General features: G+C 38.6%; 1 protein-coding gene across 2 annotated transcripts in view; it reads right to left on the bottom strand.

Annotated features, from left to right (window-relative positions):
- The window catches only part of ascc3 (activating signal cointegrator 1 complex subunit 3), a 153,874-nt gene that overhangs the window by 120,133 nt on the left and 7,511 nt on the right, over window positions 1–26,230 (bottom strand). For both annotated transcript variants that reach the window (XM_058393115.1, XM_058393122.1), the window contains exons 2-8: window positions 25,851–25,996; window positions 23,460–23,610; window positions 20,615–21,192; window positions 15,891–16,011; window positions 6,058–6,256; window positions 2,074–2,209; window positions 1,440–1,565 (exon numbers count right to left, since the gene is read on the bottom strand). In XM_058393115.1, coding sequence (XP_058249098.1) covers window positions 1,440–1,565; window positions 2,074–2,209; window positions 6,058–6,256; window positions 15,891–16,011; window positions 20,615–21,192; window positions 23,460–23,610; window positions 25,851–25,940 — 1,401 coding nt within the window. In that variant the 5' untranslated portion in view covers window positions 25,941–25,996. The remainder of the gene's footprint in view (window positions 1–1,439; window positions 1,566–2,073; window positions 2,210–6,057; window positions 6,257–15,890; window positions 16,012–20,614; window positions 21,193–23,459; window positions 23,611–25,850; window positions 25,997–26,230) is intronic.

The following is a 26,230-nucleotide window of genomic DNA, read 5'->3' on the forward strand; positions in this document are numbered from 1 at the left end:
GAATAATCAGACTCAGATTCGGAAACTATTGGATAGTTCCCTGATTTTACAAGAAAAATAAATAAATAAATAAAGATTAGCATATATAAATTAGCATATATTTCTTATGCATTTATTCCTCGGCCATACATATTAAGGTTTATAATAAAAGCAGTACATCAGCTTTAATGGATGGAAGGGTGTACATTTTCTGTACCAGAATGTTGGGCAAATATAAAAAGTCTGTTTTATAAAGACAATTCACACCACTGTGCTGTTAATTCTCTAATCTGATTGGTCAGAATGCAGGGACTAATTTTCTTTAACAGCAAGGCTCGGAAAGTAGTGCCAGTGTCTCAGCCCATAAATGCGCTTGTTCTAACAGGTTGTTGTTCCTGTAATAACAGCTCAATCACAGAGACATGTACAGTGGAAGCTCCACAGATTACAAAAAATGTGTTATTATTTAACAAAAGATATATCTTACACAGAAGATGAGACAACCGAAAAGCTGAAAAGTGTGACATACGTTAGAACTGAATCAAATTTATTATTTTTTTTTAGGAAATCCAGATGTTTACTTATGCCAGATGGGGTATGTTAACAAAATGGAGATTATGTAGAAACATTTAACACTTTTTGTGCATCCTAAATGATGTACTATGAACTACACACTTACAATATGCACTCTAGTGTGTAGTGTATGAATCTTAGAAGGACAGCATCGTCTCATATGGAACACTAATGGGGTTTTTTCTGGAAGTATAAGCCATTTCCCAGTCAACGGCAAATGATGTAAAATGCATATAATGCGACACCGCTAGCTTTAGCAGAATATGGTGAATTTTTATAAATTTATCTAATTTGTTCATTTATTTTCATTTAATTTAATATAATTAATCCAACATTCCACACTGATCCAACATTCCACACTAAAAATTGCTTCATCTAGGGACTTGTGCACTTCTTCTTGTTGGAATTTTCAGTGTGAACAAACCTCTCACACTATTTATGCTACAAAATGGCATGGATTAGTGCATATGTATATAATCTGGGATGCACCTGTAGTTGCAAAATGAAAATGAAATAAAATTTGACCCTCATACCAGTGATTAATTAAGAGGCTTTGTTAATATTTATGGGACACACCCTGTTGTTATTTCCGATAGCTGCATTGGGTTTTATTTAAACAGACATTATTTTATTTGTCCCTAACAGCGTCTGAAAACTTCCTAAACTAACACAGTCATGACTGTTGAAATTTCTGTTTCGTTGTAACTTTCATGTCAAGAGAGTGCCACTTTTCAGGTGCATATTATTTCACCTGGAATCTGCTATCCAAATGTTTTTTTATATATGAAATCTTAAAAATCTGAGAGAAGTAAAGAGATGAACAGGTGTAAAGGGAGATGAAGGGTGTAAAAACAAACACACACACACAAAAAAAAAAACACACAGACCTCATCTAGCTCAGCGATGTAGACAGGTTTTTCCTGGAAGCCGATAGGCATGGGCTCATTGGGTGGGATCTCAACCTGTTCGAACATCTTATTATTCTCTCTCCGGATGTTCTCAGGCAGCAGCATCTGCAGCAAAAAACAAAAATCAACAAACAAGTACAACAGCAGGCTGCATTAGCCAAAACCAGTTGCAATTTAGCACCGGGCAAAGAGACAGAACCATTAGCATCCATTAGCTCCCCACAACCCTGACAAACTCAAACACTCCTAACTGCAGCCAAGGCCAGGCATCAGCCTCTAAACCTCCAAACACACTGCAGCTGCATGTGTCAGACTGGCTGAAACAATTCCTCTAGCTTTCCACTGCAAATAAGCCTGATGGACGCTGTGGAAAGAGATTTTAAAACAAACAAGCACACATACACCTATATCCTCAGTGCCGTTTGCTCTATATACCACATGCTGTCCCAAATAGTGTTTAAGCAAACCATTTAAGAATTAAAATAAAGATATCATGACACAGACTAATAAAACCAGGTGCTGGATAATCTACTCAGGGAAGATTCAAGAGCTTTATAGAGGATTTAAAGTTTCAATTCTCACAGCCTCTTACACAATTAGAGCTGCAGATTACCTTAGAGCCTCCGATGAAGGCAGAGGTCTTGATGGCTTCAGCATACGCATCGTAGACATGAGGGTAGTGAATGCGCTCGTATTCTCTCTGACGTCCTAGCACGGGGGAACGGCGCGCGGTCAGCAAGGCCTGCTCTCTGGAGAGAGAAACACACACACACACACAGTCATCATCAAGGGGCCAAACCTGGTGCAGAGTGAAGGGAAAAGATATTATAATGAAATGGATGTGACTGTCACAGAGCTGACATTACAATTAACTGATAGCTCCTGGTTAAAAACTACAGAATTCATTCTCTCCAAAAAGAGTTTAAACTGATAATGATAATGTCATTCTTGATACACTGTGACCTGTCAAGCAACAAGCTCTCATGGCTTAAAAGAGCTAAGCTACCTATAACTATCACATACTTCTGCTTCTTCTGCAGCATTAATAGTGTGCACACTGAAAATTCCAACAAGATGAAGAAGTTATATTTGTATAGAGCTTTTTAACAATGGACATGTTCTCAAAGCAGCTTTACAGAAATATAAACATATAGAATAGACATGACAACGTTTAGATCAAAACTATATTTATCCCTATTTAACAAGCCTGAAGAAAAAGCTCCCTGATGAAGAATGTGATTATAAATATTGTAATTTTTAAAACTGTATATAGTCAAGTGGGGTTGTGTAACCAGGTGCTTTTAGGCAACTCAGATTACGAGAGACCCAAATGTTCTACAATGGAGATCTGAGCACAAAAGGAACAGCAGTTCAAAGCAGGCACCATTGTCTCCAAGTGGTTCTATCAACTGTAGTCCCATGGGTCTCCAGGCTGTCCGCAGGGAGCCAAGCGACGAGACTCCAACCAGAAGTAATAGTGCAGGAGTAAGAAGTGCACTTCAGGTATCTGGATGATGCACTTATTCAACCAAAAAAAAGTGTGGGATGCTGGATACTTCATGTACTTAATATTTGCAGCTTAGCTGAGCCTGGTGCATGGCACATTATTAGCCCACGTTATGAAAAATTCACCATATTACATGTGTTTCACATTATTTTGCATGGACTAGGAAGCAGCTTCCAGTTAGTAAAAACCTGTTAGAGATGATACTATCCTTCTACAATTATAGAGCGCATAGTCTAAGTGCATAGTGTGTAGTACTTCATTTGGGACGAGGCTAACATTTCTATAAGTAGGTAGCTATACTACATGCAACTACGTAAAAGCAGAAGCAAATCTACAAAGAAATATCTTGTAGTAAAAATGAAGAAAAGCTGCACTGAAATTTTCATTTTACTATGCAGCTAAATTCTGCACAAAATAAAGAGATTTAGCTTTCCACTAATAATAGTAATGAATATGTGTCATATCACATTTCCTTAACCTGAAATAAATCAGCTGTTTCGACATTTGCTGCTATATTCACTTGCTGTTTTATAATATAAGCAAAAAAAAAAAAAAAAAAAACAGATATTCATGTTGATAATACAGTGGAACCTTGGCACACGAATGAACTCCCTTGCGAATTTTCGGCTTAAGAATTGAAATTTTGCAAGAAATTTGCAATGGCATATGAAATATTTTCAGAATACGAATGAACCAAACCGAACGGCAACTAAGTTGCACTAAGTTGCCGCTCAAAACTCGTTTGCGTCAGTGGAAAGCCAACCGAAGCGAGTTTACGAATTTTATTATTTTTTTCGAGTAAGCAAAAGCTGTTTCGAAGTCAACCCACGATACCAACGTTGCCTTCGGCATGCATTAAAAAGCTATTTTTTGCACATTTTTTTATTAACAGATTGCCCAAGCTTGGTCGCATGACTTCCTGTTAGTAGCCTTAACATGGAATGCTTAGCTTGGGTCAGTTCTTTGTAAGCAGTCATACAGTTTACATACGCTTCGTATTAGTAATATTTTTCAGTGGCTGGAACATATCTCCATTTACATTATTTCCTATGGAAAAATTCATTTCACAGTACAAAATTTCACCTTAGGAACTCCTTTTCAGAACAAATTAAATTCGTATTCCACTGAGGTTCCACTGTACACGACCATTGATGCTAATCACTCCTGATCACCTTTGTATTTTAACCAGCTGGTTAATCAACACAACAAACAACCCAACTTTACACTGCTGCTTACAGCTTGACAGTATTTTCATTTCCAGTTTACATATGGTAGAAACAAACATGTCTGTAATGCGTTGCCATGGAAACCCTTCATGCTGATAAACAGTGATAATGGCCATGGATGTTCAAAAGTCTTATTTTCATGGTTAGAGGACCACATCCTGTGTATCTGAGTGAGCTGAGGTGGATTCACCTACACGCATTCCACACTAAGCAAAAATACCAAACTCTTGCTAATGGAGATGACCGTTACTTTATTATAATTTGTTTAATGTAAAAAATCCTTATGGGTCATCTACAATCTTCCACGTACAGGAGCACAGAGATGCCCACAATGGATTAGTGATTGACAGGGAAGAGAGTATACCATTCCACCCACCCTGAGAGCACAGACAGCACAGATGGCTTCAGATTCCAACTCTCAGTCTCCTGCTGAAAGAGGGCAAAAACTACACAACTGCATCTCTCGGGTGAAATGGTACAGTGGTTTGTGTTGGTTGAACAAGTAGCTACTTAAAAAAGCTATATATTCGTTTAGAAAATAGAAAAGCAGTGTCTGGAGTCCGTGAGGTCAAATCCCATCGATATCACAGTGATCCGTTAATGGCCATGTACTTTGGGTGGACGGGATAGCATACAATCTCCCTCCTGTCAATCACAGAGACAGCAGCCAATCACAAGAGTCTGAGATTTCAGCAATGTGGAAGAGGGCAGACTGTGTGTGTGTTAGAAGCATCACTATATTTGTAGCTTTTTAAATCCGAACACTGGATGCACTCTGTCTAAGTGCACTAACACTGCAGTGATCGATTGGGCAATTCCACTAAAAAAAAACCTTGATCTTATCAACAGTAACTAAGCTGGAAGTGTTAACTCCTTTATTTCCTCAATTAACAGACCTTTAACCTGCTCTGCCCTCAAAGCTGCAGCTGGAACATACACACACTCTCTCCCACATACACACAATACACATACTCTCACATATATACACATACGCATATACACATGGGCTCACAAACAGCACAGACACTCAGACACACACACACACACACAGGCTCACAAACACAGACTCTCAGACTCTCCCACACACACACTGGCTCACAAACACACACCCTCTCTCCCACATATACACAACACCCAGACTCCTCCATACACACACACACAGACACCCACACACCAGCTCACAAACACACACTCTCTCCCATACACCAGCTCACAAGCACACTCTCTCTCTCTCTCTCTCTCTCTCTCACATACACACACACGCAAACATGCACACACACACACACTCTCACATATATACACATTATACACATACACAGACAGACACCCATACACTGGCTCACAAGCACACTCTCTCTCCCACACATACACAAAACACACACAGAGACACACACACACACTCTATTGGATTATAGTACTGACCTCAGAGTTGTGCAGTGACACAAACATTAAGGTGCAGCACAGCCTCTGAACTCTGTGGTTTAACTTCTCATCTCTGCAGCTGCTATAAGATTTACTTTAACAAGGCCACTTTGGTTTTAAGTGAATCTCTTTAAGAGACCTGGTACAGGAAGAAAAGGGTTTTTTTCTATCCCTTTCAGTTTTCCCTAACACCTTCAAGGACTTGTGATTCTTCTCAGATAGCACAGTGAAATGTGGCGAGTTAATGACGGCGTGAGAGCATGTAAACCCAAGTGAAGATGAAACACAGATACTGCTAAAACGGCAATGTGTACTGATTTCCTCTTCTTCAATAAACACACTGATTAAACATATACAGAGGCGTCTGTTTCAATAATAAAAGGAGGAGGATCAGAGGGTGCAGAGAAAAAGAGAGACAGAAGGGAGGAGATCATACGGTTACCTCTGCAGTCTCAGTTCCTTAGGGTCAAAATAAAAAAACGCTTCTGACGGTTCTCCCTCGTCTCCTCGCTTCTCCCGCTTCCTCTCCCTTTTCTCCTCCCGACGGTAGAATTTCATCATCTGCCTCTCCTGCTCAGACTGAATGGTCACCTGACAGCCATATGTGGGTTTAGCAGACTCCACATTTTTCAGCATCCCATCTGCAAAACAAAAAAAAAGCCTACTTCAAAACACAGTAGGAAATCATGCAATTAATAATTCTCTTCTGAAGCACACTTAAAACAGCCGTCTGGCAAAAGTAACTTGTTTATAACATACTACTAACAATGTTGTTATAATATAATAGCACTATCATTGCAATGAAACATATTATAATGAAAGTTACTGCATCAGGCAGCAAACCTGAAGTCAGAAGCTGCTGTATAAAATGTAGCTTCACTGTTTCGCTTATTCTGAATCAAATAACTGTGTAAATGCTAATATTCATTAGGGAACAGTTAGTTCCAGTCTACTAATTTGATTAGGCGTGTGGTGTTCCAAGCGTGCCTGTATTTCCTATCACTCCACTCGTCTGGGTTCAGCACCTTAAACTCTACTCCCTAGTCGAAAGCCGCACTACAATAAAGATAATCAGCGGATATGGCAAGCGATACTTTTCAGGAAGTCAAACTTTTGATTTTTAACATGAAAGCTCATCAGATGACGATGAAAAGGAAGAATGGATGACAAGTTTACTCTAAAGCACCTTTAACAGGAATGTACAAATCAACAAGAGTTGGCCAATGTGCTATAAAGTGAGTGTAGCTTCATAGGGATGTTTTTCCACTAGGAAAAAAAACCGAAACAGAACATTTGGCCAAACTAAGTCCAAACTGCTGCTTACTCTATATTATTTTCTAAGCTAGTGAACTGTTGTATAAAACAATATGCCACGTGCAATTGTGTGGTTATACTGAATATCAGCAGGGCTGTGATTAGCTACGCCGCTTAACCTGTGGGTTGGTGCAAACGGCCGAATCACAGCTGTGCTGATATTCAGTATAATCACACTCTTTCAGATTGCTTAAATATTCACTCAAACAAAAATGACTCATCTGTAAAAGTCCCTCTGGGATTCGGGATCACAGAAAAATCATGTAAAATCACCAATATTTGGAGGAGCTTGAAATTTAATCTAAATTACTGCAGATTTTACGAACATTTAAGCCGAGCTGCGTCGTGTGTCATCACCACAACATGCATTTCAGTCAAAGCCCACTTCGATTCACGTGTGTTACACATGAATACAGCGGCCATAGTCATTGTCATTCTTTCTTAAAAAAAAAAAAAAAAAAAAAAGAATCCTGTGCTTTGAATTAGAATTCAAGTAGAAATTTCGGGGGGGAAAAAAAAAGAAAAAAAAAAGAAAAAAAAAAACGCAAAGCAAATCAAGCATGGATGCAACAATCACAAACAAAATAAACCTCCCAGGACAGTGGTGGCTCAAGTGGTTAAGGCTCTGGGTTGAGAATCAGGGTTCGAACCCCAGCACCACCAAGCTCCACTGTTGGGCCCCTGAGCAAGGCCCTTAATCCTCCCTGCTCCAGGGGTGCTGTATCATAGCTGCCCCTGCACCCTGACCCAATCCCCCTAAGCTGGGATACATGAATTAAAGAACTCTGCTGTAATGTATGCGTGACGATAATAAAGGCTTCTACCCCTTCCTTACTATAACAAAGAACTAAAATCTTTCTTAAAAACTATTTTTTAAATTAATAGTAGTTTCTTTCAGACATGTCAAAATAAAAATAAAAAATCCTCAGGACTGCTGCTGGCACGCTATATTTGGTTGATGGACTGTCATCAACCCAGCAGTGAAACTCAGCTGTGCTTGTTACACTCGTCAAGCCCCGCACACACTACCCAATGTTTACTGCCTGAATTCTACTCAGCTTTCAAAATCTTTCCTTTTAAATATTCATAACATCAGCTGCACATCGAAATGTAGAAACCTGTCTGAAAACTCTTGATCAACATGATCCCCGACAGCCAGATGGTCAGATCAGCCCGAGTCCTCAAAGTGTCACAGGAAATGTAGTGTGTGTGTGTTATTCAGCAGCCACACCAGTTCCACATCTGTCCAGATGTCTCATCACTGACCTGGCTGATCTAACCAAACACATTCCAGTGTGACAATGTTAATGGTATACAAGCCTTGGATTATTGACACCGTTACCTTGTACCTTGTTCTTTGTTTCATCTGCTTTAAATCACTCTCATTCCTTCTCAGAGCGTTCAGAGCCTAGATTCATGTCAATGGATTCAGCCAGCTAGAAATATAATAAAGCCACTTCATATCAGACAGAAAAAACACTGAAGCTACACTAAAGAGACTGAAAACAGTTAAATTGTTTTTAATATATTTTTTTCCTCCTAGATAAATGCATTTCAGGAGGAAGGAATATATCTAAAAATATCCGACAATAACAGGATTGGTGAGAGTGTGAAATTACCCAGGTCTCCGAGCAGGAAAGCCCACTTATTTTCTATTAAATTAGCCAAACGTCAGTGATATGTTGACACTGCTCGAATTGAAGGCCTGGAAGGAATAATCCCTAATCTCATTGACTCTCTGGAAGACGCAGGTGAAGCAGTCTGGCCCCAAGACAGTAAGAAAAAACTACAGCAACCCAGCATTCTGCTGTAATGGGAGAAGGAGAGATATGAAATATAACCCAGTCAACAATATTGCTGCAATATCAGCAGCACAGACACAAGACACATGAATAAGACACAAATTTACAGAAAACACTGAAGTAAACGTTGATGAAAGAAGGCTATTATGTTGTGGGTGTTACGGTACAGCAGTATGACCATACATCATAAAAACCATCTGAAATATGAACACAGTTATGGTGCTAGAACCAGTTTACATTACAAAATCACATTCCAACCATTCTAGTACACCTCACAATGAGCTCCCAGGTGACAAACCAGAAAAACATACGAGCTATTGTCAGGAGACAGTCAGCTCCAAATCCTGACGATACCACACTCCACCATGAGCGAAGTCTAAGAGAGCAAAATAGGCCATGCAGTTTGGGCAGGAGGGATTCTCTCCTGTCAGTCAGAGTGACACAAGCAACTCTGTGGGGATTTGTAAGCTCAGGTATGAGTAAGAGGGTAGAAAGCGATTTCCTGCAAGTCCGTTCAGCTGGGATTTGAGAGAAGCATTCGAAAAGAGTGACTTCGTTCTCACCGGCTGGTAGATGTGTGATGGGGAAAAGTAGGTAGTGGGTGGAATTTGGGAAATAACCAAAATGGGACCAAAAGAGGGGGAAAAATGTGGGAGGGAACACCTATACAACTGAATAAATTATCACTGATTTCCATAAACTTTGAAACTCTTTAAAGCAGGGTTTTTGTGTATGCTGTGGAACCTCAGCATACGAATGCCCTTACCTTACAAATTTTCGGCTTAAAAATTGAAATATTGCAAGCAATTTGCATCGACAAAGTATTTTCATCATACGAACAAACACCAGCTAAGTTATGCGTACATCTGGGAGCCGTTCAAAACATATATGCAGTGGAAAGCTAAGAAAAGCCAACCGAAGCGAGTTTACGAATTTTAGAGGGTTTTTTTCGGTCAGCGGAAGCTGTTTTGCAACGTTGCCTTTAGCATGTGTTCAAAAGCAACATGATTTTCCGCACGTTTTTTTGTTGACAGATTGATGGCATGGGTGGACTGTTCTATTTTTAGCCCAAGCTTGGTGGCACGACTTCCAGTGAGGACCCTTGACATGGAATGCTTGGCTTGGGTCAGTTTATTTGTAAGCAGCCATACAGTTTACATTATCTCCTATAGGAAAATTCATTTCACAATGCAACTTTTCTCCTTAAGAACTTCTCCAGAACGAAATTCGTATGCCGAGGTTCCACTGTATATCTTATATGTATATGGGGCTCAAGGCTTAAGGCTTTAGGTTACTAATTAGAAGGTCAGGGATTCAAGCCCCAGCACCCCCAAGCTGCCACTGCTGATGCTGTATTATGTCTGACCCTGCTTTCTGACCCCAGCTTCATAAGAATCTGGGATATGTGAAAACAAGAATTTTATTGCATTGTAATGTAAATGGGACAAAATAATGGTTTCTTATCAATATTCATACACTATACGTCATACTTTAATATGATCCACCTTCTGAACCTACTTGTCTGCAACTATGAATAAAAGGCTAATAGCCTGGGCATGTAATCTGCTTGTACGGGGCAAGTGGCCTAGTGATTTGTCCAACCTGTGACTTAACATTCAGGATAAAGATAAAATTTGTGATCTCATTTATAACATGCAAGTGCCAAAGGTTTAATTACACCGAGAGTGCACCGAGATCGGAAACACCAGGTATGGCATTATATAAAAGGCTGAATTAAAAGAAACCGATCAATCTGATTCTGAAAGCACAGGAGCTCATTCATTTAGCCAAAACAAAGAGCCAACCCAGGCTCCAGGAAAACTGCTCCGTCATGCTGCAAGCTAACAGGCTTTAACTTAAGAAAGAGGCGAGGGTTTCATCAGAATTCATTAAGTAACCTCCCTGTTCTGCTGTCATATCAACAGAACAGGGAGATGACCTAATTAATAATAATTTATACAACCACATATCGAGAGCTTGAATATGCTTGGTGAAATAGCACACACCAGCTGTGCAGCTTGTTGGTTTATTATTTAACAAAATGGTTAATTATCCAGACTACTGAGGAAAACTGCATCTTTACATGCTGTTCCCAGCCTGGCTATAAACAGCTGTGTGCCTCCAAGTGACCCAAAGCTATTAGTTTATTACTGTGAGCATAATTCCCGCTACATTATCCAGGCTTCCCTACATATCGCTATTATGTTCACTGTTAGACTCATTGATGTGATACTAATGAACTAATGACTTTATAAATGGAACAGGCTTGTGCTCCGTTATAAATAGTGCCTATATACGCAGTTCTGGTTTTTGTTTTAATACAAACGAGAAGAAAAAAACAAAAAAACACACATTTTGATTCGGCATATATTTTATCAAACACAAATTTATTACATTCATATCACAAATCAATTACTCAAATTTTGACTAAAATAAAGTTCAGTGAAATGATATTTGTGCTCCTTCAGCCTGCTCTATTCCATGAGATTAGGGATGTAGTCAAAGCTCCACCCCCTTCCACCCCATGTAAACAATCTCCACCCCTTTCCACCCAATGAGGACAATCTCCACCCCTTTCCACCCCATGAGGACAACCTCCACCCCTTTCCACCCCATGTAGACAATCTCCACCCCTTTCCACCCCATGAGGACAACCTCCACCCCTTTCCACCCCATGAGGACAACCTCCACCCCTTTCCACCCCATGTAGACAATCTCCACCCCTTTACACCATGTGTAGACAAAGCTTCATACCTTTCTGTCTCATGGAGACAAAGCTCCGCCCATTTTCACTTAATGTAGACAAAGCTCCTCCCCTTTCCACCTCATGTAGACACAGCCCCTCCACTTTCCACCCTATGTAGACAAAGTTCCACCCCTTTCCATTCCATGTGGATAAAGCCCTGTACCTTTCCACCCTATGTACACAAAACCCCACCCACATTTCACCCTATGTACACAAAGCTCCACCACCATAATCTTATAATGTTTTGTTTTTTTTCTTATTATTTGTAATGACTTTCTAAGCTGACAAGTTCTTTAGTATCGATAGGTACATGACAGGTTGATGCTGTTATGCCAGACATTTCTACGAAGCTGGTTCATCCAAAGCACTGCCTTAACTGGCTCTCTGAGTGATAAAAATATAACTTCTTATGTAAAGCTGTCCATTCAAACAACTCAAAGCTATACAGGTTGCATTTATATACCTGCCAAAGAGGAATGTCACTAAGGTGGCTTTCACACTGGGTACATTTGCTGTGAATCTGAGTGTGATTGTTCCCAGCACCTCCTACAGCATTGGTCTGGTGTCAGACTCAGTTGATTTCCATTGAACCGCAGTGCATTTTCTCTCATCTTATGTCATCACAAATGTACACAGACGTGACTCAGTATAAAATTTTGGTGCCATTATGTTAAGGAAACTATTCTTGTCATCATCGGGTGAAACACAGGCACAGGTGACTTTACTTCCTGAACAAGTGCAGACCCAAGTACGAGTTGCGTTCACATTCACAGAAATCGCAGCACAGTTCCAGGGCAACCGAACTAACACCACCTCCTACAGGTAGCCTCGGGTTCAACGCTGCAGTGAGCTTCCTGGTCCACATCACAGCCTTCACACTACTAATCTGTCATGCAAACCATCCTCTGTACTTGCCAAACTGCAAGACTGAAAGCATCCTTATTCAGTGTCCAGCTTAATCCCCTTCACCAGAAATAAACTGCTTCATCCTGTCAAAGCACTGCTGATGATTCCTTTAGTTTTACTGTATTTCTTGTAATTTTTTCAGAGCAAGCATAATCTGTCTGTACTGGATAGGTTTCCAGGAAATTTTACAACAGACTGAGACTTTTCAGCAGAGCGAAGCATGGTATTTTAAAAAATGACCAAAATCGATGTCCATATAAACACAGATAATCACTCCAAATAGGTTTTCTCAGCAACAGAATCTACCTGTACTGAGCCCATGGCTTAAAAAAAATATGTTTCTACATATTTTCTAGGCCACTTTTACTAGAAAGAAAATAAAAATGTACTACTGCGGACCTAAATTTGTAAATGCAGTAAACTGAAACTCAGTTTGTAAATGCTAACTTTGTGTGCATAAAACATGCCCCAGGCGATCATTACCTCTGAAACAACCCGGGCTGAATCTGTTTCTCGTCATATTATACATTTCTGTCTGGCTCTTACACCTATTCTGGATAAGCCAGTTCGTCTTTTCTTCCCCCAAATAATATTTCCAGCCTGCGAATCTCATTTCTGTGCACTCTAGTTCTAGGCTTGTCCATCCTCTCACTGACAGCGATGGCCCATCAATACTCAAAAGGTTCTTTTGAATTTTTCATGCTGTCTCTGACACCCTCTCTCCCACCCCGTGATTTCCATCTCAAAGGCAACTCTTCTCTATTCGTCAGCACTGCATTTGGGACATGGTCACATCTGTATCTCCACAGTCCTGTGCTGACACCAGGCTTGTGTGGAACTGCACCACTTTTTCTTCCTTCCTCTCTTTGATGTGCTTCTGTCGCCTGGATTTTGGCTTCACTCTGCAAGTACATGTGCTCTCCATTACGCTGCATAAGACCGAGGCTATTTCTGCATTGTGTTTCCATTGCGGCATTATTCATTAAACCCTCGGTTGAGGTACCGAAAAAAAAAGTTTATTTCCGTTATAAAACCGTGACTTTTTTCTTTTAAATATCACACTTGCATTAGAAACTACATCATGGAATCCCTTAAAGAAAGGAATCAACCCTCCAATAACATGATGTGCAAAAGCTATAATATTTGAACACTCTGATAATAATAAAATGCCAAGACTTTTCCTGATGCTTGTTATGACACCAAGATGACAAAATAAGCAAAGTCAAAAATTTAGTGTGCTTAATTTATGAAGTATTGTGTTCTTAATTTCTGAGGCTGCTGTGATAACTGCAGAACCACATTGTGGCAGAAAATCTAGCAGATGTAAGCAGGCTTCAAGACAGTAATAAAATGGATATAAAGTATTAATTGAATAAGATGTTCATCTGCCTTTAGGTTGAATAAAGGTCACAGCTGGTTTAGAGAAAAAAAACAACAAGGTGGTCATATTGTTTCTGTATTAAAATAAATACAGAAATTTTACATGATAAAAAAAAAAATCTTCATATGTTTTTCTGAAAATCAAACCAAAAATTAGGAGCAATACTCTGACCTTGCACCTAGCTATTTAGTAATTATGCACAAAGATCAGTTAAAGGTTAAGGTTTTGCATCATGGCATTAAATGCTTGGACCCCTACAAAAGACCATGTACTATTACAGCTGATCAGCTCTTGACAAGCCTACACAATGAAAACCCACCTCTCTTAATGGGATGCAAAGAGTGGGCAATTTTATCCGCAGCTTTTAGCCGGTCTTTTGACCTCTACCCGTGATTGTCAAGGTAACTCGCATCTCACAAGCAATCTGGCAAGTGAACTTTTTGACTAGCCAGGAGCCCATTAGCTCTTTTTCACAGCGCACATCTGTAGCCATAGAACTGGATTAGAACAGACAACAGGATCGTTTGAAAGAACGTCAGACATGCAGGAACACAGAAAGACGAAAAAATTCGACAGAGGAATGAAAGAGAGCAGTGCTGTGTGCTTTACTGCCAGAGTTTACTGCCAGAGTCACAGCTGACTTTTAAAGTCAATATACAAGTCTTTAAAAAAAATCAATATTAACACTACTCATACTGGGTTTTTTCTAGCAAGAGGTGTTGAATGAGGTTAGTCACATCATCAACAAGGTTTACAATCTCTTATAATCACAGTGACCTTAATGCATTCATGTATAATGCAGAAACATCACTGAGCTTCATAGAAGCAATTCACATGATCATGTGAAAGCAAGAGACAATGAGAAAGCTGACTGAAGTGCAAAGCTGAAATGTAGTTCCATCACTTATTTATCACTTATGTTGATTAACTATCCTTTAGATATTGGATAATATACTATTTGTCATAGCAGGACCTGTGTTAAGCTTTTTGTCAAGGACATGAGGAAAAATTAAACCCAGGAGCACACAGGAAATTCGACAAGGACAAAGTTTGATAAATACTTATTATTCAATTACACAGACCGAGTCACTCAAGCCAGCGGCTTCATCAACTTCCCTATTACTTGATTAAACTGATTAATAAATGGTTGAGATTTTCTAACCTAAATTTCCATCTGCTAGCACTTACCAGTGCATTCAGTCTTTTGGCAGCTGGTAGTTGGTCAGATCAAGCTGGAGTTTTTAAGCAGGAAAAGTATTCTTCTGGTCATTAATATTGCACACAGTCCTGATAACCTAGCACACTAAATAATGCAATCTGATTCGGCTGGAATCAAGCAACTACTTTATAAAGCCTTTCCAAAAAAAAAAATCACAGATTTATAGAAATGTATTTTTCTCAGCTCATATGAGAACACATGCATAGATGACAGTCACATAATTAGATGGATTACAGGGGGAAAGTATATCACACCTATTAGTTTACTTCAAACCTGAATGAAACTGAGTTGATTTGCTATTTGGTTTGGTTGCCAAAGACACTGTCTGACCAGTGTGTAGGAAGGAAAGAGGCTGAAATTGTATTTCTTTATATAGATAGATAGATAGATAGATAGATAGATAGATAGATAGATAGATAGATAGATAGATACATAGATACATAGATACATAGATAGATACAACAAACCTGTAGCAATGAAGTAAATAAATAAACAAATAAATAAGGATTTTTGTTGCTGTATTAATTTATGTTTATTACTTTCGGGCCAAATGTTCAGAAATTTCTGCAGCAATAAATGGACTGTGCAGAGAGGGAAAATTTAGCAGGGTTGGATTTAACCAGACTCAATGCTGCATATCTAAAAGCACTGTAATTTGCACTCTCTGCTATTTTTAAGACATACAAAGTGCACTGTGGTTAAAATGCATTTAAAAAAAAAAAAGTCCGTTTCCTGTATGTTTCTTCGGGGCATGTGCACTTAATCATTTATTCTAAATGCTACAGTCGAATCATTAGTTAAGCACGGTATGGCAGTTCTGTCACTGCACAGTGGAGGACAGCATCACTATCCGCATCACTATGAGCTTCGTCTTGTTGTTCTGAAGCTAGCAGACCAAACGACTCACCGGGTGGGAAGCTGACTCTGCTGTCTGATGGCGCAGACAGAAGAGAGTCCACGATCTCAGACCTTTTCTGGAGAAGCGTTGAGATCATCTCAAATCCCTCGGGGCCAATGAATTCAAACAGCTGAGTGGATGAGACAGAGAGAAGAGATAGAGTCGTCAGTGCATCAGGCCATATGCATGAAAAAATAAATTCTTACTGCAGCCAAAAACATCATCCTTTCTATATGCCAAACGTGAGCACTCATTATCTCCCACATTGCTAAATCTGGAGTAGAGTCTCATCTGCTGCACAGTCTGCTGAACACAGACACCTGGCATTTAGCACCAGAGGAAAACAAAGCATACAGTCAGCTCCAGAATTATTGGCACCCTTGCTAAAGATGAGTAAAAAAAAATGTCTATAAAAACGTCTTTGCGGTTCATTATCTTAAGCCCACACTGAAAATATGAGAGAAGCCCTTAGTTCAAGTACATTTGCTCTAATAAATAAATAAATGAATGAATGAATGAATGAATGAATGAATAAACACTCTGTGTCACAATTATTGGCACCCTAGATATTTTGATTAAAAAAATGTAATTAAACCATTTATATTTTGCTTTTAACTCATTAGAAACTCATCCATCGTCATCCACAGCTTCCTGTTTCAATGAAGTATAAATATGAGATGCTACAGAGGCGAGTCCCTGAGTCGTTCATCAACATGGAGAAGATTAAAGAATACACAAATGAAATGAGGGGAAAAAAAGTGTGCTGATTTCCATAAATAAGGCAACGACTTTAAAAATAGACCTGTGCCTGAAAAATGACCATATCATGCCATACCATATATACTTTTCCCCCCACGCACACTGAGGAAGATGGCTAGAGAGGCAAAGATTTCTCTGCAGACCACAGTTTGAGATTTAAGAAGCAATGTTGAGGTCACGAAGTCTCCAAATTCTACAATTAGACACCACCTCCAGGCGAACAAACTACTCAAAAAGCATGCCAGAAGAAAGCATATTCTTCCATCCAACAGTACACATAAGGGTCTGGAGACGAGTTCGGTGGATTGTTACTGGAACTTTGGCTGGAATCAGATTCTATGGTCAGCTGAAGCATAAATAGAGCTTTTTTTGGCAATGAAAACTCAAGGTGGGTTAGAGAAGTGAAAATAATCCCCACTGTTATATTTGGTGGGGGTTCTGTGATGATGTGGGACAGTTTTTCCGAAGGCCCTGGAAATCTTGTTGGAGTATAAAGTATGTTAAATATTGTCTCAGCTCAAATGTTACAACTGGATCTGTGAGCTGGACAATGATTCTAAACATATGTTTAAATATACATAAAAATGATTAAAAGACCAGAGAAGCAGGTGTTGGGCTATTCCAATCTCTTGACCCGAACCCCAGTGAGCTGAAGAACATTGAAGGATCTAAAGAGTCTGTATTAAAGAGTGATCTCAGATTACTTGCTCATATTTCCAGAGAGCCATTGAGCTTATTAACCACAACAGACATTACTCACCACTCTGTTTTAAACCCATTTTGTCCAAGAGTGGCAATAATTCTGGAGCTGTCTGTTCCTGGACACCGAATCATATGTAAGATAACGTTCAACATTTAAACCTCGCAGACAGACATTTCATCGCAAACATGGCAGTACAATAAAAATGTACAAATCTAGAAGGATGAGACAGACAAGTATGGGGTATGGACTGAAACATCTGAAATTCCTTTCCCGGAGTAAAAGTACTGACATCCTTAAAACAGCTCCTTAGTAAGCTAGACCTTTAGAGATCTCTAAGCTGTCCATCATTACATTAAGCTAAACAGTTGCTTTCAAACTACAAGCAGAGATTTAAAAAAAATAGCATCAACTGAGTAGAGGTAAAGCACCCAAAGGTGATTGATTATGTGATGATATGAGAGATCTGATGTGTTTCCTTCATATTGAAGCCTTTCATTAGTAGGAAAAAATATACACACACATTATATATATTATACTGTATTTAGACTATACACACACACGTGTGGGTTGTAAGTTTACTTTATACTGCTGCCTACACAAAATACATTTTTAAATTCTGAAAATCTTGTTTTGTTTTTTTGACAGAATTTGTTTGGTGTGGAGTGGACAGCATGGTGTCACATCTCGGTCTCACAGCTCCAAGGCTCCAAGTTTTCAGTCCTGGGCTCTGGTTACTGTCTGTTTTGCATGTTGTCCCCATGTCTGTGTGGGTTTCCTCTGGGTTCCACAGTTTCCTCCAACCTCAAAACACATGCTAGTAAACAAACTAAACTACCCCTGAGTGTGAGTGAGTGTGTGAATGTGTGAGGTCTCATGCAGGGTATATTCCTCATTCCTCATCTCACACCTAGTGTTCCTGCGACAGGTTCCGGCTCCACTGTGACCTTGACTCAAGTGGTTACTGAAGAATGTGTGTGAAAAGCAAGTGTGTGAGTGTTAGTGAAACATAAGATAATAACATTGCTAGTATTGTTGCTTGGAAGTGTGGAAATCTAAAGTGATGAGTAATGCAAATATTTGTAGAGGAATGCTTTTGAAAGATTTCTAGATTTTCTGTGTGACTGAATGTTAGATGTTTAGATATTCTTTCTCCGATGTAGGAGTTTAGCATTAATGGCCTTTATAATGGCATTGGAATCATTCAGATGTCCCAAAGTTTCAGAGCTTGACTCTGTGCACAGGCTTGATGTAACATTACATTTATCAAAGCAAACTGTATCCTAAATTGCATTTCTATTCCACCATTCTATATTGAAATAGAGGATACCATTTACAGCACCATAAACATACATAAAGCACAAAGATCAGCTGAAAAAGACTGTTTACATAAATTCAGTTCTCTGATAAATTACCTTCAATCCTTATCATCTAATAGCTCACTCCTCTATTTGTCTCCTAATTCAAAGGTGTACCATTTGCTGTTGCAGCAAATGTCATTTTTAAAGCAGAAATGTAAAATATTAAAAAGCTGGGTTCTACCATTTGTATGCCCTCCCCCATACCTCTGTCAAGTTTAAGGGCAGTAAGTGGAAATGCTTTCAACTTTGCCATTAACTTTAGAGTCACTCGCAAAGAGAAGCATGGTGGGCTTCACAGACAAAGGGCATCCCACATCTGAAGACGCCAGGGGGAGAGTTAGGTTCCAAATGTCACCTACGTGAGGAACATTAAAAATATCTCAGGTGCTACACTAAGACTTGGGAGATGATGGAGGTTTCGTGCAAGAGGCACAACAGTCAGCTGATTACAGATAAGTAGAAAGAATAGAGAACTAAGGCAGAGGAAAAGGGGACTCAACAAAAAACCCTGCTGATTTACATTTGATTTGATATTCAGTTGAAATGTCTGTGACAAACAGATGAGAGTCCAGCTCAAGATTGAACACGGTCATCAAAGCCTGAAAATCTTTCCATCATCTCCACAGACACCAACATCCCTCCTCTCACACATCCTACAATAAAATGAAACCAAACTGCTGCTAGATCATGTGACATGGATTGTGCAGCAGACTAGCAACCAATAATGTCCATGGATGTTATTAAGTAATGATTAAGTAGCCTTTATTTGTCACAAATAAATTACTGCACAGTGAAATTCTTTCTTCGCATATCCCATCCTTGGAGGATTGGGGTCAGAGTGCAGGGTCAGCCATGATGCAGTGCCTCTGAAGAAGGGGGGTTGGAGGCCTTACTCAAGGGTCCAACAGTGGCAGTGGCAGCTTGGCAGTGCTGAGGCTTGAACCCTGATCTTCCGATCAACAACCAAGAGACTTGAGCTACCACTGCACCAATATGACTAATAATAATACACATAATAATAACAATAATAACAATAACAATAATAATAATAATACTATGACTGGATAGTGTTATCCAGTGTATGACCAAAGGTTTGTGGACACCTGACCATCACACCAAGTACATGTTCTTTTTGAAAAGATGAATCCCCCAAATTATCCTGCACAATTATTTGCTTCCAGCGGAGTGGCAACAGTTAAAGGCCCACATATAGGTCTGATTGTCCACCGAATTTTGGCCATATAATGTACATAAACGTATCGTTCACAAGTTGTTATACTGATTGGTTGGATTGCAAAGTGTGCAATAAGTGTGCCAAACCCTTTTAATAACATGCCAGTGGTTCAAAGGCTTAGGCTCTGGGTTCATGATCAGAAGGTCTTGGTCCAAGATGCCACTGTTGGACCTTTAAGCAAAGTCCTTCACCCTCTCTGCTCCAGTAGTGCTGTAACATGGCTGACAATGCACTGTGACCCCAACTTCCTAACAAACTGGGATATGAGAGAATAGAATTTCACTGTGCTGTAATGAATATGTGACAACTGAAGGTTTCTTCTTCCTCTAAAATAACATGAAAAAATATGTGCAATGTTCGAAGTCACTGACCATCACTCCTGTGAAAGCTACAGTCTGAATATGAGAACAAGGAGAACATTTTGTGCAACTGTAATTTAAAAAAAAAAACATGAATAAATAAATAACATTTTCCATTGTTAAGGAAATATAAACAACTGTTTCTACCAGCATCTAACATTTATGGAAGGATATAACTTTGGGTTGTTAATGGCCTACCCCATCACTAAAAATATTCTATAATAGCATTGTACTGTTCCTCTTAAAACAGTGGATGATCATGTGTTTTGGAAGAAGCTGTGCTGCAAGGGTTAGGACAGTAAATATACACTGGCTCTCACCTCATTCTGAAGCTCATCATCACTCTTGGTAGAAGCCAGCATCTCAAACAGCGAGGTACAGAGCTCCTCTGAACTGGATGAACCCATGTTGCCTCCACTCAGGTACTTCTCCACCTCTCTTCTAAGGATGGATCGGTCAGCACTGCTGCTCTGGCTCACTGACTGTGCTCCAGCACTCTCTAAACCAATGCTACGCCCACCGGCATGGTTGCTCAAGAAGCTATTGAAGTCCAAGCTCAGCTCCTCACTTTCTTCATCCTCCCACGGAAGACTATCTAGACTGTCTAGGACATAAGTGTCAAAGGAGAAGGCAATGTTCCGCCCAAAAGGCATTCCATGATTTATAGGCTTGTTGGACGTATGGGACTGAATGAAAGCTTCCACCTGGGACTCTCCATGCTGAGCCACCAGATGGCTGACTGCAGCACATGCCGCGTCGGCTGCTGAGGCCGGGAATGGTCCGAACATCTGCTTAATGGCCCGGGTCTCTTCATGGCCGACCTGCTCTTTGTTTTGGAATGTCTTGAACAGGAAGACTGCAGCGCTTTCAATGGCATCTTGTCCGAAATCTGTCCCCACTGCAAAGTTCACAGACAACATAGGAAGCACAGTGATTACTCTGTAGACCCACAAAATGAGAAAATGCCTATGTACCATGTGAGGGAACAATTAAAACCACTTTCACTTCACTGCCCATACTTTTGCTGGTGAAGGAATACTTCAACCCAATGCTAGCCACAGAAAACTTTAATAACGGGGGAGAAAAGGGCTGAATGTCCAATTAAAGGAGAAAATATGAGCAAGAACCGGGAAGACAAGAATTTGGGCCAATTAAAATTCTCTGAATGTGGCTCACTCTCTACCTACCGCTCCATTGTCTATAAGTAATTGCTCATATCTGTGCATTTTAAAATGTGTAAACTTGGAGAACAGTAGTTTATTCCGGTTGGGGATGTCTCTGAATGGCCTGTTTACAAACTGGAGAGAGGATACTGCGTGAATTGTATTGAATGTGCAATCACACCTTTACTACTCTTAATGTAACAAACATTTCGCAGCTAAGAAATATTCGCTTTCAAACAGCACAGCACTGTAGAACTTGTAGTAAGGGGTTTACTGGTGTAGGGGAAATGTTAGACTTTGTACTGGGGCTTGTAATTAGGAATAGTAAATCTAACGTTTTAAAATAGCTTCATTATTTCAGTGCAACCTTTGTCTATGTGATTTATACCCAAGCCTGTTAGACACATTTACACTTTGTTTGGCATGAAAATAGATTTCTAGCAAAATCACCCAGACAACTAATCAGCTCTTTTACTTCCCTTCATTGTTATTTTATTGAATTTTTTTCAAGGTTAGACTTTTGTACTGTACAATCATTTACACTGTGTATATTCACAATATAAATTCTGAACCATTTTTTTTTTTTACTATAACATGCCTCATTTCAGTTTCTAGAACATAGTAACACTGTGCAGAACAGAGTAACAGTTCGGCTCCTAAGCAGATAATCTTTAACTACACCCCAAAGTACATTTTAAAGATATTCAAATGGGAAAATAATTGTTGCTTTGTTAATTAAGCTACAGCATCATCTGGGCATCATCCTGTTAAACACCACTGAGCTGTTTATCACAGACTTTTATCAGAAATAAAATAAAATAATAAAGAGCCTTTTTGCTTTTGATTTCTATCACATATACCCCAGGCCTGCTATGTGCAGAGTCTCACTTGCATTCACAAGAGCTATAGTGGGATTAGTGGAAGAGAGAGCCCTGCCATGTTGCAATCCGTGCCCTGCTGCTTGCAGCGCGACCTACCTCCCTTGTCCCCTGACGACAGGATCAGAGCAGTAATATGAGCTGTGTGATAGGACACAATATGCAGCACAGTTTGACTAAGACTGCATTCTGGGGGATTTGCATCTAATCTAATTATAAGTCACATCAGGAAAGCTGAACACTACGGCGTTGTGACATTCACCTATGTGCTTAGTTATGTTCAGTACAGGCGTATGCTGGTGATGTGAGGTAAATGACCTTAACTTTATGTTTTTGCTCAATATTTAACACTTGCTGTTGTCTAAAACTGGATTTAGAGGGTGCAATGTCATCAGCCTCGGATTATTACTTGTCACACAGTATGAGATGATCCCAATAAAATCTTGCCTGGATTCTCTAACGGACTATGCAGTAATGTGCGTTCTCAATGTCAGATTAGTCCATGAAGATGCTCAAGTGATAAAGAAAATTAGTACATTCATCAATCAGCATGAGCCGGGCTCATGTATGAAATGAAAGGTCACATAAACAGTGAGCTGGCAGTAATGAGGAAATGAGTTTCACCATTGCTGCTACCATATTTTTTTTTGTAGAGTTTCTTGTTATCCTATGCCACCCTCATACTGCTGGGTTTAAGACACACAACGGAGCAGTTGACACTGCTAAAAATAACCTTGACACTGCCAGAACTTTATCACCTGTGTCTTCAGTCGCAACAGCACCAAATCGGCCTCCGCAGTAAGCATGTCGTATTATGCAATCTAAGATTTCCTCTCTTAATACACAAGCAAAGAATTATTTTAGAATAGTGAGTTTCTTTGTCAGCGAAGGCAAAAACCATGCAGTAAATACCCAACTAAATGCAGTTTAATGTACAAGTGATATGGGCAAAACATGCCTGAAAATTTGATAAGGTCAAGGGAAACATTTCAGCACATAAGATAATAGTAAGTAGGTGTGGATATTGCTTGCTGAACATTGTACTTCTTATCACGATAAACACAGTTCCGGTCAGGAATAAAATAGGATGCAGGAATTTTCTAGATATCAGTTAAATACTGTACCTATTTGCTTGGCTGCTTGAAGGAGATTTTTCAGCTCCTGAGACTCTTTCTGTTGCTCCTTCTTCTCTAGCTGTTGTGTAAAAAATTGTACAACCTTTGCCCAGGTCAGACCCTCTCTGGCAAACAGCTCCTGCCTCTTCAAACGCTTGGCCTGCAAAAGAAACCTTTATAAACACACGATCTAAAACAGAAAACTCACTTTATGTCCTTGTTGAAAGCTGGAGGCAATCATTAAAAAATCATTTACATTAATAAAACATTCATATATAACTGCAGTGACAAGGCCCTGTTTGAATTAGAATCAAGTTTAGATAATAAACTCCTTTAACACCATGCCACTATATAAGCAAATCTCAGTGCTCGAGCGTATGCTCAGAACAAAGCTCAGTCTTTATCTCTTGCATAAAGAAGCGTGTTTGCTACTTTAAACAATTTAGAGCTAAAAGCTGTTGATAGAAGATAATCAGAAGCGCAATCTACCTCCTCCTAAAAAGCCAAAAGAGGCCAGGAGATGGACTGATTAATGAAAAACAAGATGGGGAGGGAAGTGAAGGATTGAGAATGTGTCTGGCACAAACACATAAATAATGGAGGAGATACAGAGGACTAGCTTAATAGAGATACATGTTCAAGGACATAACATTGAAAACTGTCTTCCATGAGTCTAGTCACTTTTATTCACCATATACATTTACTAGGAATGTATTAGGAATTGGTCAGTACATACAACACACACGTCAAACAACACAAAACCATCCTAATATTCAAATGTTGCACCTAATATAGAAATAATGCACCCATATACATATATATATACATACACACAACTACTGCACCTTAAGTGGTAGCCTTAGTGGTAATTGGTGGTAGAAACAGCAGCTGGATGCTGTTCAGAGTGCTACATTTCTCATTTTCTATTACACTATAATATTTTGTAAATGTTACCATCCTATTGTTCTATTCCATGCTAGTATTTTGTACATACAATGTACATAATGCATGCATGCATGTGTGTGTGTGTGTGTGTGTGTGTGTGTGTATATATATATATAAGCATATTTCTGATAGATGGTAAATGACATTTCCTTGCTATGTAACTGTACTATGCAATGACAGTAAAATCGTATCTATCTATCCATCCATCTTTGTATATCAAATTGTACATGTTGTCTATGAGTATACTCAGTATATTTAAAATACACATTTTGTATTTTGCAATTATCTATTTTTCCTTTAATAAACTAACATTTATTCTCACTTTAATCTAATTCTGTATTACTTAATAATGCATCGATTTGATACGAGCTTCAGACTGCATTACATACAAATAATTTGCAATTATTTTCTTCCTCAGCAATTTATTTCTTTAGAATGTTTTGTTAGTATTTTGCAATTAACTTGTTGTATTACATGCTATTATTTGGCTGTCGTTATCAGCCTAGTTTCCTATTACATACTAGTATTTCACAATTTATATTTTATATTCTAATATTTTGTGATTATCTCATTGTGTTTTAGATGGTAGTATTTTGTCACTCTCATTTTTATCTCATACTAGATTTTTTTTTTAATCTAATTTTGTAATACATTATGGTATTTTGTAAATGTAACTATTTTCATTGTAGATTCCATGCTAGTATTTTGCAATTATTTCATTTTCTATTTTACAATTCTTACTAACTTCACTTTGTATTACAGAATAGTATTTCACTCTCCTTATTTTATATTTCATACTAGTTTTCTGGAATTATCTCATTTTGTATTACAGAATTTTTTTTTGGAATTATCTCATTTTGTATAACAGAAAAAAAATTTGGAATCTCTTTTTGTTTACATTATATTATTTAACAATTACACTGTTCTGTATGATGTTATATTTAATGCTTGATTGAAGTAATGATCTGATTTTGAATTATATATTAGTATTTTGTAAGTATCTCATTTATTTTTTATTTAATTTTAATTTAATTTTACTAGCTTCATTTTCTAAACACCCTCAGATTTTGTAATTATGTCAATTTGCATTAACAGAAATTCACAATTATCTCATTTTTTACTTTACACTAGTAAATTAAATTGTCTTAATTTGCATTATACAATATTTTGTATTTATCTAACCAACTATTTCAAACTAGCAATTTGTAATTATCTCAAATTGCATTAACTACTATTATTTCACAATTGTCTCATTTTGCATCACATAATTGTATTTTGTAATTATCTCATTTTGTTTTATGTACTAGTAGTTTGTCATTGTACCTTGCTTCAGTGATATTTCACAATTTTTATTCATTAATTTCACGCTTAATTTCAGACATATACTAGAATTGCATGATCAGAAAATTGTGATTACAACAGAAACATTTGTTTTGAAAACAAGTTGTGCCTTGCCTTTAAATCATACAGCTCGAGTGAGAGGTCCTCCTGCTTGCTAACCGTAGAGAAAGAGCGCAATGCACTGGTAAGTCGAGGAGGAGCCATGGCTCTGCCGTTCAGTCAACCATCAGAGGGAAGACGTAGTCATGCAGCAAAAGTGCCTGTTAGGAAAAATCAGCAATAGTGAATATTAATGTGACTGCTTTACATATCAGCATTCATCTCAAGTTATGAGTTTCCTCTGATTGTTTTACATCGTGTATTAAGTGCTGTTTCCTTTAAAGCTTTAACTTTCAAGAACTTTGCTGGTCACTAGACAGCCAAAAAATACCCAAGAATATATATATATTTTTTAAATATGCATATAATAACTGAATTCAGTTATCAGTCCCTGT

This window comes from Hemibagrus wyckioides, linkage group LG01 (assembly GCF_019097595.1).
Source record: "Hemibagrus wyckioides isolate EC202008001 linkage group LG01, SWU_Hwy_1.0, whole genome shotgun sequence".
Lineage (NCBI taxonomy): Eukaryota > Metazoa > Chordata > Actinopteri > Siluriformes > Bagridae > Hemibagrus > Hemibagrus wyckioides.